At 53.9% G+C, this 17,656-nt stretch overlaps 2 protein-coding genes across 2 annotated transcripts in view; one reads left to right on the forward strand and one right to left on the reverse strand.

Moving 5' to 3' along the window:
* The window catches only part of GUCA1ANB (GUCA1A neighbor), a 63,751-nt gene that overhangs the window by 11,627 nt on the left and 34,468 nt on the right, over positions 1-17,656 (forward strand). The window lies entirely within an intron of this gene.
* C2H6orf132 (chromosome 2 C6orf132 homolog) overlaps positions 3,730-17,656 on the reverse strand; it is a 31,468-nt gene continuing 17,541 nt past the window's right edge. The window contains exons 3-5 of the mRNA XM_045541931.1: positions 10,313-10,388; positions 5,078-8,195; positions 3,730-4,555 (exon numbers count right to left, since the gene is read on the reverse strand). Of these exons, the coding sequence (XP_045397887.1) occupies positions 4,438-4,555; positions 5,078-8,195; positions 10,313-10,388 (3,312 nt within the window). The 3' untranslated portion in view covers positions 3,730-4,437. The remainder of the gene's footprint in view (positions 4,556-5,077; positions 8,196-10,312; positions 10,389-17,656) is intronic.

Consider the following 17,656-nt stretch of genomic DNA (forward strand, 5'->3'; position numbering starts at 1 on the left):
GAGAATTGGGCAGGGGAGTACAGGACTATCCATGCAGATGAAGGAATATTCATAATAAATTGCCTTGGTCTCTTTCTCTCTTCCAGAAGAGCACCTTTTCTTGCCTTCCTGGCCAAAAGCATCCCCAAAGGCCCCAAAAGCAGGTCTGCAGCAACTGGCAATCCCTGGGGGTTTGGAGGGAGGGGGCCCAGGCTCTCTACCTGGTGTCACTGGCCACCTAGCCTGGAGAGCTGACTAATGATGGGACGCCAGCATTGCCTTTGAGCTGCAGAGATGAAAGTGGCCACAGGCCGCTGGGGCTGGGCAGGCAGCAAGCAGGTAGGGGCAGGCCTGCCTGACAACTCAGCGGTGAGGGGGCCCCTCCCTCACCTCTCCGTGTTCCAAAGTCACATCTATCTGAAAGCTTTGCACAGAAAGGAGCCCAAGGCTCACCTGGAGTGAGAGGAAGCTTCTCTCCCTAAACAAGTCTGGCCTTAGGGAAAGCTGAGCTTGACTTTTTTGGGAGGAGGGAGAGGCCCCTTTACACATTGCAGATACCAGGTCCAGGGCTTCCAGCACAGCCTTTCCTGGGACCTGCCCCAGCTGCTGCTTTGGGCCAGGCTGGGCCTTTCAACAGAGGTGGGGTTCTGGCCACTGGGGCTTGGGCCACACCCAGGGAGCAGTGAGGAGGTTTCAGAAACCAAGGTGTGCCCAGCCTGATCCAGGAACATCTGTCCCGCCCAAACCTTTTGGCACTAGAATAGCTTTCCCCTACTCTGATAGAAAGATAAAATTGGATGGGGCAGGATTGGGAGAGGATGAATGGATGAGAATGGATACAGCTAGAAGGGAGGCCGCTGTGGGGAAGTGTGCAGAACAGTTTCGAGTCAGGTGGGCTATTTTAGCAACTCACTTCTCTTCTTGGAGCTTCCTCTCTTCATCAACAAAATGGGATTAGGAATATTACACAGCCAGCACATTTTAGAGGGTTGTCAGGAGTAAATGAGACAATGAATGAATTTTCCAAACTGTCAGGGTCAAGTAGGTAGGTGTTGGTCACCTCGACCGCTGTCACTGCAGGGGTTTCAACGTGAAGTCCATGGGCCTGAATTTGGGGATCTGTGGAGCATGTGAAATAAAGTGTAAAAATGCACATGCAGCCTCTTTCTGGTGGGGACCCATGGCTCTCATCAGCTCCTCAAAGAGGTCAGGGACCCAACAAAATGTCACACCCACACACAGCACAAGTCTATCCCTTTTCAGGTGAGTTAGTGGACACCCAAGGTCACACAGTTTGTCAGAGGCAGAGCCAGGATATAGGCCCTTGTCCCACGCACGCCCTCCCCCAGGCTGGGTTAACCTCTGTGCCCCTCCCATGTCAAGTGAGGGGGAAACAGAAGGGGCCGGGGAGGGGCGACAAGCCAGATTTGGAGCCCCAAGCCCTGCTGGGAGCTGGGGCCCTTGTCCCCACTCTGGGTTACCAGGATGAGGACATCACGGCAGGGGGATGCTGAGAGACAGAACGAGGAAGCTCCATGGTTGGGAGAGGCCTGCGAGGCCCTTCCTGGAAGCCCACATTGGCAAATAAGGGAGTCATCCTCCCTTTTCCAACAACTCCCCACAAAAACTGGGAGGAGGAGGCACAGCTCTCTGATGCTGTCTTGAGATGACTTCCCCAGTTCTGTCTTTTCTGGAAGTTTTTTGCTGGGGGTGGGTGAGTGTTGGCAGGAACAGCTCTGTGAAACATGCACGATAGGTAGAGGCTTCAGAGAAGACGCCATGTCAAAGAATTATGGATGGACTACACGCAAATGTAAGGTAGTCATCACCCAAAGATGCCATTTGTTGAGCAGCTGCTGAGTTCCAGGCATGTGCTGGATGCTCTGCCTAAGTCAGTGTAAATGTCACCACCTCAAGAGGCCCTCCCTGACCTCTTGGGGTCATAAACCCTGGTAAACTAAATCCACTCCTGTCCCCTACCCCCTGGTTATTCTCTCATGCGCCTTGTTCTTTCCTCTCCTACCACTTACTGTCATTTGTGATGTTTTTATGTGCTCTCTTTTTATCCCCTCCCCTCCACTAGACTATAATCTTGCCATGAACAGGAGTCGTATCGGGTGTTGACTGCTGTCTATCTGTGCTAAGCACAGTGCATGGCATCTAGTAGTCACCCAAGTCCTTGTTAAATGCATGCATGACTGTCTCTAACCTTCACAACAGCTTTATGAGGTAGGTATTATTATCATGCATGTTTTACAGAAGAAACTGAGGTTCAGAGGGTCAAAGAGACTTGCTTAAGGACACAGTTTATTATCAGCTTCAGCTCTGCTCCTTCCCCTAAGGGATTCAGAGAACGAGAAGACCTAAGGCTCAGAAGAGAAAGTTGGGCCCAGCAAAATGGCGCATCTGTCCAGCCAGCCCCTGTGCTCCGCCTTCCCCAGCTGAGCTCTCCCAGCCTCTCATCACACCCCGGGAGCACCCCGTCATCCATCCACAGCCACAGAGCTGGAGGCCAGTCCAAACTGGCTTGTTAATTTCCCAAGCCAAGCAAGACTCAGCCCTTTCCTGCCCACCCCAGGGCAATATACAGCTGGGATTCCACGCCCCACCCCTCAAGCCTTAACATGAAAGATAAATTGAGCTTTTATAAAACATTGTCCAGGGAATACATACATATAGAGAGAGCCAGTGCTGGCATTGTGTGGTGGGGTGGGAAGGGGTTACTTCTTGAACACAGGTACCAGACCCTGCCCCATCAGGGTTGCGGCCTTGGCTATCTGGGCGCCCACCCACCCTTGCACTTTCTTCCCTGAGGTAGCTCACCTGCTGTCCTCATAACCTGGCACCTCAGCTGGTTACCATAAATCATGAGGGCCCTACATCTTGCTCCCAAAGGGAGCTGCTTCCTGGCTGTCCCCCCACTGGCCTACCCCTCTGAGGTGGACTCCTCCCCTGTCCTTCCTTCTTGCTGAGGTTCACCAGGACTGAAGACAGGGAAACCAGACCAAGAAATACTGTCTTCTGATATGTCTGGTGACCATATATCACCCCAACCTGGACTTTTGTTAAAAGTGGAAGGCAGTCTAATTCACTGGAAAACAACCATAACTCTGGACTGCCCAGGCGGACAAATGGTCACTCTACTGATAGGTCTCCCCTGCTCCGAACTGGCCCAGCCCTACCACTCTTGACCTTCCAAAACACATTCCCAATTGGCAGCAAATTCCTCTCAAACCTCTATTCCCATCTCTGCTGCCTCTCACTCTCCAAGGCCTTCTAGCATCTTGGCTATACTTTTTAAGGCCTCAATAATATTGGTGACTTGTAGTATCAGGGTTAGGAATAATGCCTGCTCCAACTTCCACATAAGACCCGGCCACGTAAGGCCTCTGGTGTCAAGCCCCACACCTCATAGCTCCTCGGGCCCAATCCCCTAAATCATGGCTGCATAGGTCTGAATAGAAAAGCAGCTCCTGCCTGTAATCCTAGCACTCTGGGAGGCTGAGGTGGGAGGATCGCTTGACCTCAGGAGTTCAAGACCAGCCTGAGCAAGAATGAAACCCCATCTCTACTAAAAATAGAAAAATTAGCATCATGGTGTGCACCTGTAGTCCCAGGAGGCTGAGGCAGGAGGATCCCTTGAGCCCAGGAATTTGAGGTTGCAGTGAGCTACGATTACACCACTACACTCTACCCAGGGCAACAGAGCCAGACTCTGTCTCAAAAAAAAAAAAAAAAAAAAAAAGTAAAGCAAGGCTAATCCTCAGTCTCCCATTCCAAACTTGCCAAATCTCCTCTCTCTAGGCTTCCCTGTAGCTAAGGGCCAGGGCCAAGGAAAAATGAACCATCAATCCCCTTATTTCTGGCCTTGGCCAATGCAAAGGGCTCTGTTCCAGTGTCTTCTCCGTGTGTTGTGCATGTACATTCCTGGTCCCACCTCAATGTGGGTAGGCTCCCCGGGTATCACCTCTTGGGGTGGCAACTGACGGAAGCTAAAGAGATCTACCTGTAGTGCCCTGTACCCCCACCTGGCTGGGGCTGGGCCTTGGCCCCTTTCGAGGGCCTGACAGAGTCAGCGCCCCACCCCTTGCTTTGAGAACCTGCTCAGTAGGACATGCTTGTAAAACCGCTTTAAATAAGTCTTGCTACAGCAGATAGTACCAGATATCAGAAACTCAGAGCCCAGGCCCTTAAAGGTTCTTCCTGTCTTCCCGCCTTCCCCTCCCATCCCCATGTGTCAACAGTCCGCAGCCATGCCAGTGCTTTGGGAAACAGCACTCTTGATCTGCACAGGCCGCACGGCTGCTTCTCTTTCATTGTCCATCCCTCTGTCTTCGGGGCGCAAAGTTCCATCCACATCTGAGTCAGGCTGCCTAACACCTGCTGTGTCCCTCCCACCCCTGCAAAAGCAAGTGCCCAGATCCAACTCCTTCGAGTAGAGCTGAGGGAACTTGGGGCTCAGGAGGTGGCTTTCCGATGGGCCCCCGAGTAGGCATAGGAGATGGGATGGCGGGTCCCAGGTCTCACAGTAAACGTGTTGATGGGGCTTCCGTAGTGGGGGGTGCTGTGGGGAGACCTGGGGGAGAGCAAGAGAGGTCAGCTTAATATCTGCAGCTGGTTAACCAACACCCCTCCCATCTCCCCCAGGGACCTGGCAATGTGGCTCAGCCCCGTCGCGTCTGCCCCCACAAACCCCGAGCTTATCAAGGCCAGGGAGGGACCCCAGTCCACCAGACACAGGGCTCCCCTTATGGCCTAATACCCTTTCCCTCAGAACCCTCACTCCAGCCCGGGTCTGGACCCATCTGTGTTGCTGGGAAATCCCACCTAGAGGGTCGGAGAGGGGAGCGAGAAGAGGAGCAGGGGCGGGGGAGAGAGAACAGGGAAATGAGCAGCAGGTAAGGGAAACGCCAACCGCGCCCTCTTAGGGCTAGTGGACCTCCTGCCCTTCCTGCCTGCAGGCAGAGGAGGAGAAAAGCAGACGTAGACGCACGGCCACGGCCTGGTCGGCTCCTCTGTGGCCCAGGGTAAGCGCCTCCATGGGCCTCACCTGGCTTCCAGCCCCCAGGCTCCCTCCACCAGCCCGGCCCCGGCTCACCTGCCCGTCGCAGGGGCGAAGCCGTAGTCGGCGCCGCCGGGCGCTCTGTGCTTGGCGTCCCCGGCCGCCCGGGCGGCGCCCTCCAGGGACGGCCTCCCCGCCTGCCGGCCGCCGGGGGGCGCGCGGCCCGCCGAGTTGACGCGCCGCATCTCGGGGCCCCCGGGCGCTCCGAAGGGCCCTGCGGGCTGCGGCCCGAAGCAGTTGGGCGTGCTGAGGCTGCGGCCGGCGCCGCCGCGGGGCAGCCCGGGGCTGCGGTGGGGCTCCCCGACGTACAGGCGCTTCTTGATGAGCGAACGGCCCCCGCCCGAGAAGCGCTCCAGGGCCCCGGCCCCGGCCCCGTCGTAGCGCGCACCCGCCGGGAAGCTCGAGAAGCCGCGGGCCGGGGGCGCTGCGGGGCCCGCGTCCCGGGGCTGCCCCGAGTCCGAGAAGTGGTTCCGAGGAGGGGAGCCGAGGCGGCGGCCCAGATACTGGAGGGTCGGGGCCGGGGGCTCAGGGTCATTGCTGAACTCTGGCGGCGGCGGGATGACCTCAAAGCTGAACTCTTTTTCCTCCTCCTCCTCTTTCTTGTACGAAGGGGAGGGTGGGGAGGAGAAGGACTTGGGCAGCGGGCGGCCCCGCGGGAGGTGGGAGGGAGCTGGTCTTTCCCAAGCCGCGGGGGCCTGGGGCTCCGCCTTTGTCCAGTTGTGCCTGCCGCTTGGCTCTGTGCCCTCTGGGTCTCTGCGGGGCTGGGGCTTCCACGGGCGGGATGTCGTGGGCTGCGCTGTCGAGGTCAGCTGGGAGTCCTTCTCAGGCTCCTTGGGTGACTTGGGGACCACGGTGAAGGAGTTGGGCCGGCCCTGGCTGTAAAAGATGCTGTTGGAGCCGGCCAAGGCCTCGGGTTGGTGGCCGTGGCCACGGATACTCCCTGGCAGGGAGGACCGACCTAAGACAGCCCCTCCAGGCCTCCCCTTCTGTGCCCTCTGCCTGGCTGCCAGGAGTAGGGCCATTGGGGAGCCCCGCTCCACCACCTCCCCGGTCACTGGGTGCCTGAGGAGGTCATCAGCAGGCTGGGCCGAGGCCGGGGGTTTGGCTGGCAGCCCCTGGGGCTCCTTCACCTCCACAGGCTCTCCAGACCCTGTAGCCTCTCCTCTGGCCGGGTTGGGCATCACCACTGCAACCTCTCTGCTGGGGCTGTTCTGGCTGCGATGGGGCTTGTAGAGAAACGGCACCTCTTCCCGGCCAGGGGATGTCTTTGGTGGGAGGGCTGGAGATGAGAGGGCTCCCCCCGTGCGCAGCCTAGTGGCCTCTGAGGGGGGCCCTTCTGCCCTTGGCTGGGAGGGAATGGAAATGTCTTGAGATTCTGGCTTCTCCCACTGCTCAGCTGGGACTAGATCCTTCTCTGCCATCAGTTGGGATGATGTAGTGGGCAGAGTTGTGACTGTAGGTGGTACAACAGGCCCAGGTGTGGTGTTGGGTGGTGTTGCTGGCTCCAGTGTGGCCTTCGGTGGTGTGGCTGGCCCAGGCGTGGGCTTGGGTGGTGTCGCTGGCCCCCGTGTGGCCTTGGCCTGGGGTGGTGTGGTTGGCACAGGAGTGGTGGATAGAGGTGGTGGATTCTTACCCACAGGTTTGGAGAGTCTGCCATTACCAGCCCCATTTTCAAAGATTCTTCCCCCTTCTAGCCGAGGCTTGGGCGGCAGAGACCCTATGCTGGGCTTGGCTTCCTTCTCTGCTGAGGACGAAAGCCGGGCCTCCAGCTCGCTCCGGATCTGCCGCACGCTGGGAGTTGGGGAGTCTTTGGGGACATAGTCCACAGGGGGGAGGGTCAGGCTGGGGGCTGTGTCTCCCCCTGGCAGGCTGCTGCTGTGGAGACTCTTCTCAGGAATACCTGGTGAGATCTCTGTCTCTGGCAGGCTTGGAGGAACCTCCTTCTCTGGCAGGCTGAGGCCTTTCCTGCCCTCCTTGCCCTGAGAGGCCACCGTTGGGCCTGGCCTGTGACTGAGGAGTCGGTCCTCTCTCCTGGCGCCGCAGAGATAGGCTGCCAGCTCACTCCGCAGCTTTTCCATCTGGCTGGGGTCCCGCCAGTCCATGGGTGCTGATGAGGCTGTGTCCTCCGGGCTAGGGGGCTTGGGTTTGGGTTTGAGAGCAGGAGAACTGGATTTGGGGCTTTTGGGAACCCCAGCAGGTGGAGGGGCTGCCTTCTCAACAGAAGGCAAAGGAGGGGCAGCCGGGGGAAGGGGTGGTGCTGGGGGAGGGTGAGGGGGTGCAGGAGGGGGCAGGGGAGGGGCTGGGGGTGGAATCCCAGCTTGTTCATTTGTCTGGGACTGGGACTGACGGAGCAGGGGACTAGCTGGTGCCACAGCCCTGGGCTCCCCAGCGCGGTCTGGCTCCGGGGCCCTGTCTGGGTAGACCTGGGATGCAGGGCGGATGTGGAAGCTGGGAGGCAGTGGGAGTCGGCTGGAAGCCTTCTTGGTGTCCCCCTCTCCCTCTGGGGGAGCCCCTTGTGCTTCTTGAACTGGGATGGATGAAGTCCTGACTGGGGTTGGGGGAGGCACTTTGAACGAACGGGGGAAGGTGAGGTGGGGCTCTGGCTTAGGTCCCAGGGTGCTCCCCTTTGGCTCAGCAGGGCTCCGGGGGGGGCTGGTTCTGGGGGCCTCTGGCTGCCTGCCATTCAGTGCTATCTCTGATTTCCACTTGGTGACACCCCCAGGGGGAATGAGACGAGTCTCCATTGTGTGAGAAGTCACTGGAGCTGGGGGTGTTGGGGCTGGCACAGGGGGCGGTGGGGGGGCTAGAAAGGCTGAGGGTGGGGCAGGGGGAATGAAGTCAGGAGGGGTGGGTGTGGATGGGGAGGAAAGGGCGGACGGTGGGGATAGGGCCCCCGATACTGGGGGCGGAGGTGGGGCCATGCTGGGCGGGGATGGGGGTGGGGGTTCCAGCAGCAGGGGGGGTGGTGGGGGAGCTGTGGAAGGTGGAGGTGGTGGTGGGGACTCCCCTGGAGGTTGTGAAGTGTCCTGGGGGGGCCCTGGGGCTGGGCCTGGGGGAGGTGGGGGGATGAGTAGATCCTGGCCATAGTGCCCAGGCCTGAGGTCACCCACAGAGCTGTACAAGCGGAGGTTGCCGTTGACTAGCGAGGTGCTACCTGAAAGAAGGGAGAGGTGACGATGAGGAGGAGGACAAGGCAGACCAGCCTTGCCAATCTCTGTAGGCCCCCAAGAAAATAACGGGCCCGTTTTCTCCTGAACACCAAGCGAGGGAGCAACCAGTGTCCTGAGCTGTCCTGGGAGTGGCCCCCTTCATTCTACTTTGGATACCGAATATTCTCCATTTGCCTCCCCAGAGTCCCCCCTGGGGAGGACTCCACCCTGCCCTGCCCTGCACCTGGACTCCCTTACCCTTGAGGGCAGGCGGAACCAGAGAGGCCAGGGCGCTGGTGCCCCGGCTGCCTGCTGGCTGGGTCACAGGGTGGCAGCAGCTGCCTTTCCTCCACCGCAGACCGCAGTTCCTGTCGGGTGCTACTCCCCGCCTCCCACGGCTGAGGGGGAGTGGCATCTCCCACCGTTGTCAGTCTCTGGGCGTCACCATCCACTTTGTCACCTACCCATGCTTACAGTCTTGTACACTGTCCCTTTACGAAACTCTCTTCAGTTATCCCCACTGAATACGCATCTCTTTCTTGCTGGGACCTTGACCTTGACAAAGCCAGAAAGGCCAGGGTTCAAATCCCAGCTCTACCGCTTACTAGATGTGGGACCTTGTACACACTAACCTTGCTGAGGCTCAGTTTCATCGTCTATCAAAGGGGCATAATGTCAGTGCTTACCTCATAAAGCTGTTTTGAGGGTTAAATGAGAGAATTCATGCAAATACAGGTAAAGGGCTTATCACAGTCCCAGGCCCATAATAGGCACTTAATAAATAGTTAACTACTTTGACTACCGCCGGCTGAGCTTAAGATTTCAGACTGTGTAGGACAGATAGGGAATGCGGGAGAGAGGCAGGAAGTCATGGGAGGAGGGAGCAGCCTGCACAAACAATGCCTGCTTTTGAAAGACCCTGAATCTACTAAGAACCGATGTTTCCACCTCGCAGAGAACTTCTGGAGCAGAATGTGGACTGTGGGGTGGAACAGGGATGTGCAGAGGAAGACGACCTGGACAGTCCGGGCACTAAAGAGATGCAGAGTGCCCCTGGCCCCAGCACCCCACATCCCTCCGTCCTTGGACCCAGTCCCAGCCCCTCTCCCACAGTCCACTTCCTTCACTCCCCTCCTCTCAGTCCCCAGCACACAGCGCAGCAAACCTGGGGACCATGCTGCTCTGAAGGGCTCCTCCCAACTATCTACCTCAAAAGCAAGAGACCAAGGCTGGGGGAGGAGAAAATTGACATTCCCGGAGCACTCAAGTGTCAGACGCTGAGTTAGGAGCTGGGGTACAGTGGTAAAAAACAAAATAAAAAACAGACAAAATGCGGGCCCGCCTGGAGCTTCTGCTTTAACGGAACACAGCAAGTTATTACCACGTTAGATGAGGAATGCTATGGGGGGAAGCCAACAGGGGAGCAGGCTGAGGGCACAATCTAAATAGGGTGGTCAGGAAAGGCCTCGCCGAGAAGGTGACATTTGAGCAAAGAGGGAAGGAGTGAGGGAGAGAGCCGCACAGACGTCTGACGGAAGAGCATTCTAGGCCGAAGGGCCCGCAGTGCGAAGACCCCAAGGTGGAAATGTGCCTGAGGTATTTCAGGAGCAGCAGGAGACCCTGCAGTCAGGCTGTTCGGGAGGAGAAAGAAAGGAGGCAACATGGCAGTGCTTGCAAGAGCCTTTGCTTTGAGTGACGTGGGAAGTCACTGGTGGGTTTTGAGCAGAGGTGTGACATAGTGTCTTAAATCCCATCCAACACTTCATTTATTCGTCCAAACTGGAACTCTTGTTTCCATTGTCCATCGGAAGATACAGAAGCAGGAGAGGGAGCACAGCTAATCCGTGGGGAGCTGGGGCCGAAGGCCACATCATTCTGACTCCAGAATTTTTCCATCACTTCACGCTGCTCTTGTCCCTGCTCTGGCTTTGTTCCTTCAACATCCTTCTCTTACCCTGGCTCTCCTCACTGCTCCTGCCCACTGCAGCCAGTAACCAAGAGGCCTGGGGACCCTGGCTGTGTCACCAGCTGTGGAGGTGGGCCACATGCTTGGCTTTTCAATCCAATGCCCAAGAAGGAAAGAATGAAAGGTGGAAAAGCCCCATGCCCATGGTCCCCTTACCTGTCACTTCTTTGTCTGCAAAGTCTTCCGGGACAGAGGGTGTAGGCACAGCCAGTCCATGGTTTTCCTGGGCATTCTGAAAGGGACCAGAGAGCGATCAGGGGACAGGGAAAGACAGATAATTCTCAAATTGCTGCTCTGTGAGGGCATTTTACTGCTGAAAATCTGCGATGACAGTGATGGTTGTGCAATCTTGTGAGTAGACTAAGATATAAAAGAGTGCGTTTAAAAAGGTGAATCTTATACGATACAGCTAATTCTCATTATTGGTGATAGTTATGTTCTGTAAAGTTCCAGCGACCACCATATTAGTGAATACTGACCCATTGCTCCTAGGGAAAATAAAGGGTTAGGTTCCTGAGAACCTCTGGTCACACTGCTATCATCTGATCAATACATAACCTTGTTTTTTGTGTGTCTATGTTTGAAGACATGTTAAGAAGTTTTGTTGATTCATTAGCATTGAACTCATGGCCACCAGCACTATCATTCATGCCTAGCACGTGCATTTCCTCTGTAAGGCACATCACAGCCTCTTGCACGTGGGACACTAGCAAGCATGTCAGCACTACGCTTGGGGCCATTTTAAACAGTGAAACCACCAAGAAAAAACAAAAAGAAATATGAAAAACGTGGCACTAAACAGAAAGAGACACTTGTTTATGTTACAACAGCTGAAACAAGAAAACAAAGTGTCCTCTTGTTCAGCTGGGAACTGTGCATCAGGAAACTCAAAATTCTCCCTGCTCTGTGTGTGTCCACAAATGACCACTAATAATGAGTATTGATCCTGGGGTCACAAATAAATTCTAACCATTAGGAAAATTTGCAAATACAGAATATGCGAACAGTGAGGACTGACTATATATGAATTACATCTCAATTAAAAAAATAGGCCGAGGGCAGTGGCTCATGCCTGTGATCCTAGCACTCTGGGAGGCTGAGGTGGGAAGATTGCTTGAGCTCAGGAGTTCAAGACCAGCCCTAGCAAGAGCAAGACCCCGTCTCTACTAAAAATAGAAAAATTATCTGGGCATTATGGTGCATGCCTGTAGTCCCAGCTACTTGGGAGGCTGAGGCAAGAGGATCGCTTGAGCCCAGGAGTTTGAGGTTGCTGTGAGCTATGATGATGCCACTGCTCAGGGCAACAGAGTGAGACTCTGCCACACACACAAAAAAAAAGAACCTGCGGTGACTCCTCATGGATGTCCACAGGTTAAAAGCCAAACCCCTTGGCCTGGCATCCTGTTTAATTCTTAGTTTTCACTAAGTATTTACAGAAAAATAAATAAAAAGTGATGAACTCGAATATTTATAGTACTGCAGATGCCCTTCTGATCTCTAAGCTCACCAGACCACAACATGTTTACACAGCTGTCAGTTTGTACATACTCTTTTGCATTCTAATTTTTTTTCCCAAACACATATTTCCATATGTCAACAAAGTCCACACACCTGTCATTTTGAAGAGCTGTAGAGCACATCATGGTAGCTTTCAAGGTCCTCAACGACCTGGCCTCATGCTTCCCCACCAACATTTATTTCCCACTCGCTGTTCCGTCCATCCCACATCCAGTGTGACTGACTCCCTCCCTGCCACCCTGACAACCCACACAGGGTCCATGCTCGTCCCTGCTGCTGGGTGTTGTGGCTGTGCCTCTCTTGCCCACCCTCCATTTCTAATAATACTAATACTCCTTGCACTGTGCTGTAAACACAGTATCTCAGTCCTGCTACTCTATAAAGAAGAGGCTGTCCTCATTTACCAGATGAGGAAACTGAGGCTCAGAAACATTTTGGTAAGTTGTCTAAACTCACACAACCAGTTCTACCAAACCCAGGTCTGGGGAGCACCCTCTCCTTAATATTTTGCCTCCCTAAAATCTCTCATCCTTCAAGGATCATCTGCACGCCTCTAGGGGCTAAGAGCACCGGCTTTGGATCCAGGGTGCCTGGGTTTGAGTCTCAGCTCTGCTACCTACTAGCTGTACGACTGTGCATGTGACTTAAGCTGCCGGTGTCTCAGTTTCCCCATCTGTGAAATGGTGATAAAAATAGAATCTATCCATTTTAGGGGAGTTTTGAGGACTAAATGATGCAATATACAAAAAGCACTTAGGCTCATTATCTCATTTGACAGCTCCTGGCATGTAGTAAAAGCCCAATAAATGTTAGCTGCCGCTGTTATTACTAAGGAGCCACTGCCTGTCTACACCAGCCCACACTGATGTGCTGCTGCCCAGAGCAACCCACAGTCACGCCCCAAAAGGGGCTCTTGTTTGCATCTTGTTCCTCCAATGAGATCTGGAGCCCAGGGACCATGTCTCACGGCAACCCCAAAGCTGGGCACATAGTAGGCCCTGTTGTTACTCACTGATGAGCTGATGGTCTAACCCTCTGGACTTAATGGCTTAATACACAAGAAGGGGCATTCCAGGTAGATGTTACAGAAATATCTGTGAGGCCCTGGGTTACCAAGGGCCATCTCAGAATTACTCTGGTCATTTGGGGGCAGCAAACAGCTCATCCTGTTCTTAAAAAATTCTGAAGCCGGAATGGCCTTGAGCCACCAACTAGTCTTTTTTTCTGCCTCTACTTGAATCCCATGGCCAACAGCACACCTGTGCTTAAAACTTCCCAAACCCAGTGGTTCTGAACCAAGGGAAGGGACAGGGGCCCAGCCCATCAGAGCCGTGTCTCCCAGAACATCCTGAGACGCACACACACGCTGATCACTGGTTAATAACCTCTATCAAGTACATACAGTCTGATTTTGATGAGACGGAGGCCAGGCCTTCAAAAGCCAGGGTTAAGATTGCTGATTATTTATATTTGAACATAATGGGAAAGTAGAGAGACTTGGGGACTCAGCATCAAAAGTCTGGGGTTCCATTCATGCTCCATTTTGCCAGGAGTGTGACCTTGGATGAGCAGTGGAGACATAGGATGGGGACAGTGCTGTCATCTATGCCCCTCCTGTGTGCCAGCCCTGCACTAAGAGCTCTGCCTACATCATCTCAAATCCCTTCGCGGAGCCAGGGTGCAAACCCAGGCTTTCACCGCACCTTTTCTACGTATCACCGAGACCCATTTTCTTCACTTATAAAATTGAGGTAGTATTTCCTACTTTGCAGGATCAAAGGAGATAATATCCCTAACCCAGGAAACGAATGCTAAGTGAAGGATGATACTTTCCAATCCTCTCTCCCACAAGGGTGAAAAAATGGTGAACAATCAAAGCTGAGCTCCTGGAATCCTAGTGGCACCTCCGGCTTACCCTGAGCGCTTAATGATGTGTGTGGGAGGAGGGTGGGTGGACTTTATGGGCTGGAGGTAACACCGCCCTCCCCACCCTTTGATCTTAAAGCACCGTCAGAACGTCAGAATGCACTAGACTGCAAGACCGCAGGATGCAAGTCCATCTCCTGAGCGGCCTGTGACAGCAGCTCGGGCCAAGCTCTGGCTTTTTAGGTCCCTCCCCTCCACAAGGAGGTCTCATGCACATCCTCCACCTTGCCACAGTGCTTGGGGTACTGTGACACATCACTGTCTGACCCTTGGGGCAGTTCCCAAAGGCCAGCCTCATGCCTTCAGGAGCTCCCAGTACTGAACTGGACATAGTCTCCCTGCGACTCCGGGCCCGCCTGGCCCTGTTCCTTCCCACTTGCACCCGAATGGGCTCCTGTGGTGCACTTAGGGGTCCCCTCCACGGGGGCCACCACGGGGGTGCACTCAGGGAAGGCAAATGCAAACGCATTTTAATCTTAGTCCCAGAAAAACACAGACTCAAGATAAATCGCTCCCCTCACTCACTACGGGGACCCAGGCAGCTGGCGTCACGGGCACTGGCTTGAATGGTGACATCTTTCATCTCCATGAGTGCCGATTTCCTAACCTGCCTCCTTTAGCCTCAGGGAACTGAGGAAAAGCCTCGGTAAGAAGAGGGCTTGGAGGTGACACTTAAATGCTATGCATGGGCCTGAATTGGAGCCTGGCATCGGGGGTGGGGTGTGCCATGAAGGACATCAGTGGGTCAGTTGGCAACAAGTGAATGTAAATGGCGTATTAGATAATAGCAGTGTATCAATATTAAATTCCTGAATTTGCGAATTGCACAGAGCATGTCTCTGTTCCTAGGTAAGGCACACGGAAGTATTCGGCAATAAAGGGACACAATGTCTCAACTTAGCCTTCAATGGCTCAGGAAGAAACTATATTTATACACATGTACAGGGAAGGAGGGGGCAAATAAAGCACATGTGGCAAATTGTGGCGAATGTGGTGAAGGCTTCAGGGAGTTCTTTGTCCCCTTTCCTGCCACTTTTCCGCACACTAGTACTAGTTAAAAAGAAAAAAATTATGCACTTAATGCCACTGAATTGTACACTTTAAAATGGTTAAAATGGCAATTTTATGTTATGAGTACCTTATAATAAAAAGCTAAAACAAAACAAAGACAAGGACATCAAAAGAAAAAGCGCTGGGGGAGACGTAGAACGTGTGCATCCACTGGACATCGGCACAGCACGTCACCTCTTTGTCCCATCCCCTGACTCCCAATCTTAACGACAGCTGCTACTTGCTAGCACTTACCCTGTACCCGGTACTCTCCAGCGCTTTCCATCTCTTAACTCATTTACTTTTCACAACAACCGGGTGAGACAGGTGCTCTTTTTGCTACCTTCATTTTACACATGAGGAAACTGAGGCTCAGAGAGGTTAAGTAACTAGCCCAAGGTCCCCCAGCTAGTTATATATTACTGTCTCTCCAGGTACCTGATCGTCACCCACAAACCCAGCTTGTCACCCAGTTCTGCCAGTCACTTCCCAAGTCCTCCCTTCCTGCTGTCCTCAACCTCAGCCCTTCCTCAGTCCTCATTGTCCCTTACCCAGAGGGACAGACCATTGCCATTGTCACCAGATAATTCCCTAGCCCCTGCCTCGCTCTGTTCTCCAAACCTGCCACCAGGATGTTCTTTCTCAAAAGCATCTCAGAGCAGGCCACTTCCCTGCTCAGAATCTTTCCAATTGGTCCAGAGGATGAAGTCCAAACATGTTCATAAGGCATCTGAGACCTTTCATACGCTGGACCCTCCGCAGCTCCTGCCATCTTCTCCCCATTCACGCCGCAAACCCTGGGCTCCAACTAGTGGTTCTTGTCTTTTTCCCACTCCGGTGTATCCAGGGAACCTGCCTAACTCTTCAGCAAGTGGGCTTCTTGCAGCAGTGATCATCAGTGGGGCAGAGAGACCACCCCTTGGAGGGATTGTGCAGAGGTTTCTGAGGTTCTGGGGTGGGTGAGTCACTTGAAAAAGCCTCTAAAGGATTTAGCTACATCTGCCTCCCCCACCCCCTGAGAATCACTGCACCCACTTAGGATATATTTCCATACCTTCTCAGGCCTCCACAGCCTTGCTCTTACTCTTCCTTTGCCTAGGATGCTCTTCTTTGCATGGCAAACTCCTAGCTATCCTTTAAACCCCAGATTAAATGTCCCTACTCTATGAAGTTCTTCTTGGCAACCCCAGCCAGAGTTAATTTCTCTTCCCTGTGTGGTCCTCAGGCCCTGTTGCATTACTACAGCTGACATTTATTAAGTGCCTGCTATGTGCAAAGCACCATTCTGAGTACCTCACATGTAGCAACTCAGTTAGTTTTCATAGTAACCCTAAGAGGCAGGTTATTGGTTTTATTTTATAGATGAGAAAACTGAAGCACAGAGAGGTTGAGTACATTGCCCAAGGTCACACAGCTAGTAAGTGGCAGGGCCAACGTTGGGACCTTGGAGCCTGCTCTGTTTGCCAGTACAGTATTTACTCTCATACTTCCTCTAGCACAACTCCAGCCTATTGTAGATGCCTGTAGTCTTTGCTGCCCGGCCCAGCACAGCCCAGCCCAGCCTACTTGAGTGTCAGGTGACGGCTGATTCTTTGTATGTGCCCGGCACATACTGGGCAATTCAACAATTGTTTGCTGAATGAATAAATTCCTGGGTGAGTGAATGAGTGGTAGAAAGAGTACAGGACAGAGAGGAGGAAAATGTTTGGGTACCAGCTCTGCTACGAATTAACTCAGAGCGAAGTTACTTCCACTCTGGGCCTCAGTTTTCTGCCTCTTCTGTACACGCTCTCTAAGGATCACTTTGACCACGGTGTTCTGTGAGTTCAGGCCCATAAAGTGTCCCTTCTGTGACTCACTCACCTGTGCTGTGTGGGCGGTGACCTGAACACCCTCAATGACAGGGTGTTGGGACAGACCACAGCCACTGCCTCCAGGTAGTTCTCTGACCCCAGAGAGGCAAAAGAGGAAGCAGGAGGAAAGCGGAGGGGAGCTGGGACGGAGAGCTCTTGAAGCTGCTTTTCCAGGAGCCGTAGGCCAGGCACTCAGGGCTGGGCTTGAAGTCAGGGCCGGCCTCAGCATGGACTCTGACTGTGGCAGTCAGTTGGGAAGCTGGCGGCGCCCCAAGCTTTACACTGCCCCACCCTTGGCGCTCTCGCCCTGGGAAAATGACGGACCCAGGTGCCCCAGGGTGCTGCCTGCAGGGGCTGGCATGTCCCTCAAACATACTCAGGGGAGTGGGGTGTGTGGCCCTTCCAGAGTGGCAGCCCACATCAAGAAAGGGGTGGACCAATCTGTGGGCAATGAAGCAAAGAAGACGCAAATGAGCCTCTGAGCGTGCTCCTGGCGGGCCGGACTGCAGGGCCTCCCTGCTCGGGCCGCCTGTGCCGTGGCCACGCCACTCCCTGCTCTGCCGCTGCAGACAGCCCTTGCACAAGGCCTGGGGCAGAGTCCAGCCCTGGCCCCGCCAGGTGGGGAAGTTCACGAAACCAGGCACTTCCTTGTCCTCACACCAGACAACACCCAGATCTGAGACCATCAGTCACCTCCCTCACTTCCCAGACCTGTGCAAGCCGGCAACCCTTTCAGCTGAAGCAGCCTTTTAAAAACCATCGCAGCCTCATACATTGAAAAGTTCCCAGCAGTGATCAGTTGGGAGGAAGTGTGGGGGGGGGGGGAAGCACCATTCCAATAATATATTTATTTTCTTCCTTTTTTTTTTCTATTTTTTTTTCACTGCATGCTAGACTTATGAGGAAATTTTCTTCCTTATACTTATCGCTATTTCTTGGTTCTTAACAATGAACTTTTGTTTCCTTCATAATTTAAAAAAATACCTAGTACGATACATAATTTGTAAAAAATTATTGTGATTTAGTGGAAAGAACATCAACTTTGGAGTCAGGCAGACCAGATTTGCAATCTTAACTCCATGTCTAAAAATGATCAAAGACAGTATCTGACACATAGTGCTCAGTGAGCGTGGCCCTTTCTTGCCTTCTGAAG

The sequence above is a fragment of the Lemur catta genome, chromosome 2, assembly GCF_020740605.2.
Source record: "Lemur catta isolate mLemCat1 chromosome 2, mLemCat1.pri, whole genome shotgun sequence".
NCBI classification, from domain to species: domain Eukaryota; kingdom Metazoa; phylum Chordata; class Mammalia; order Primates; family Lemuridae; genus Lemur; species Lemur catta.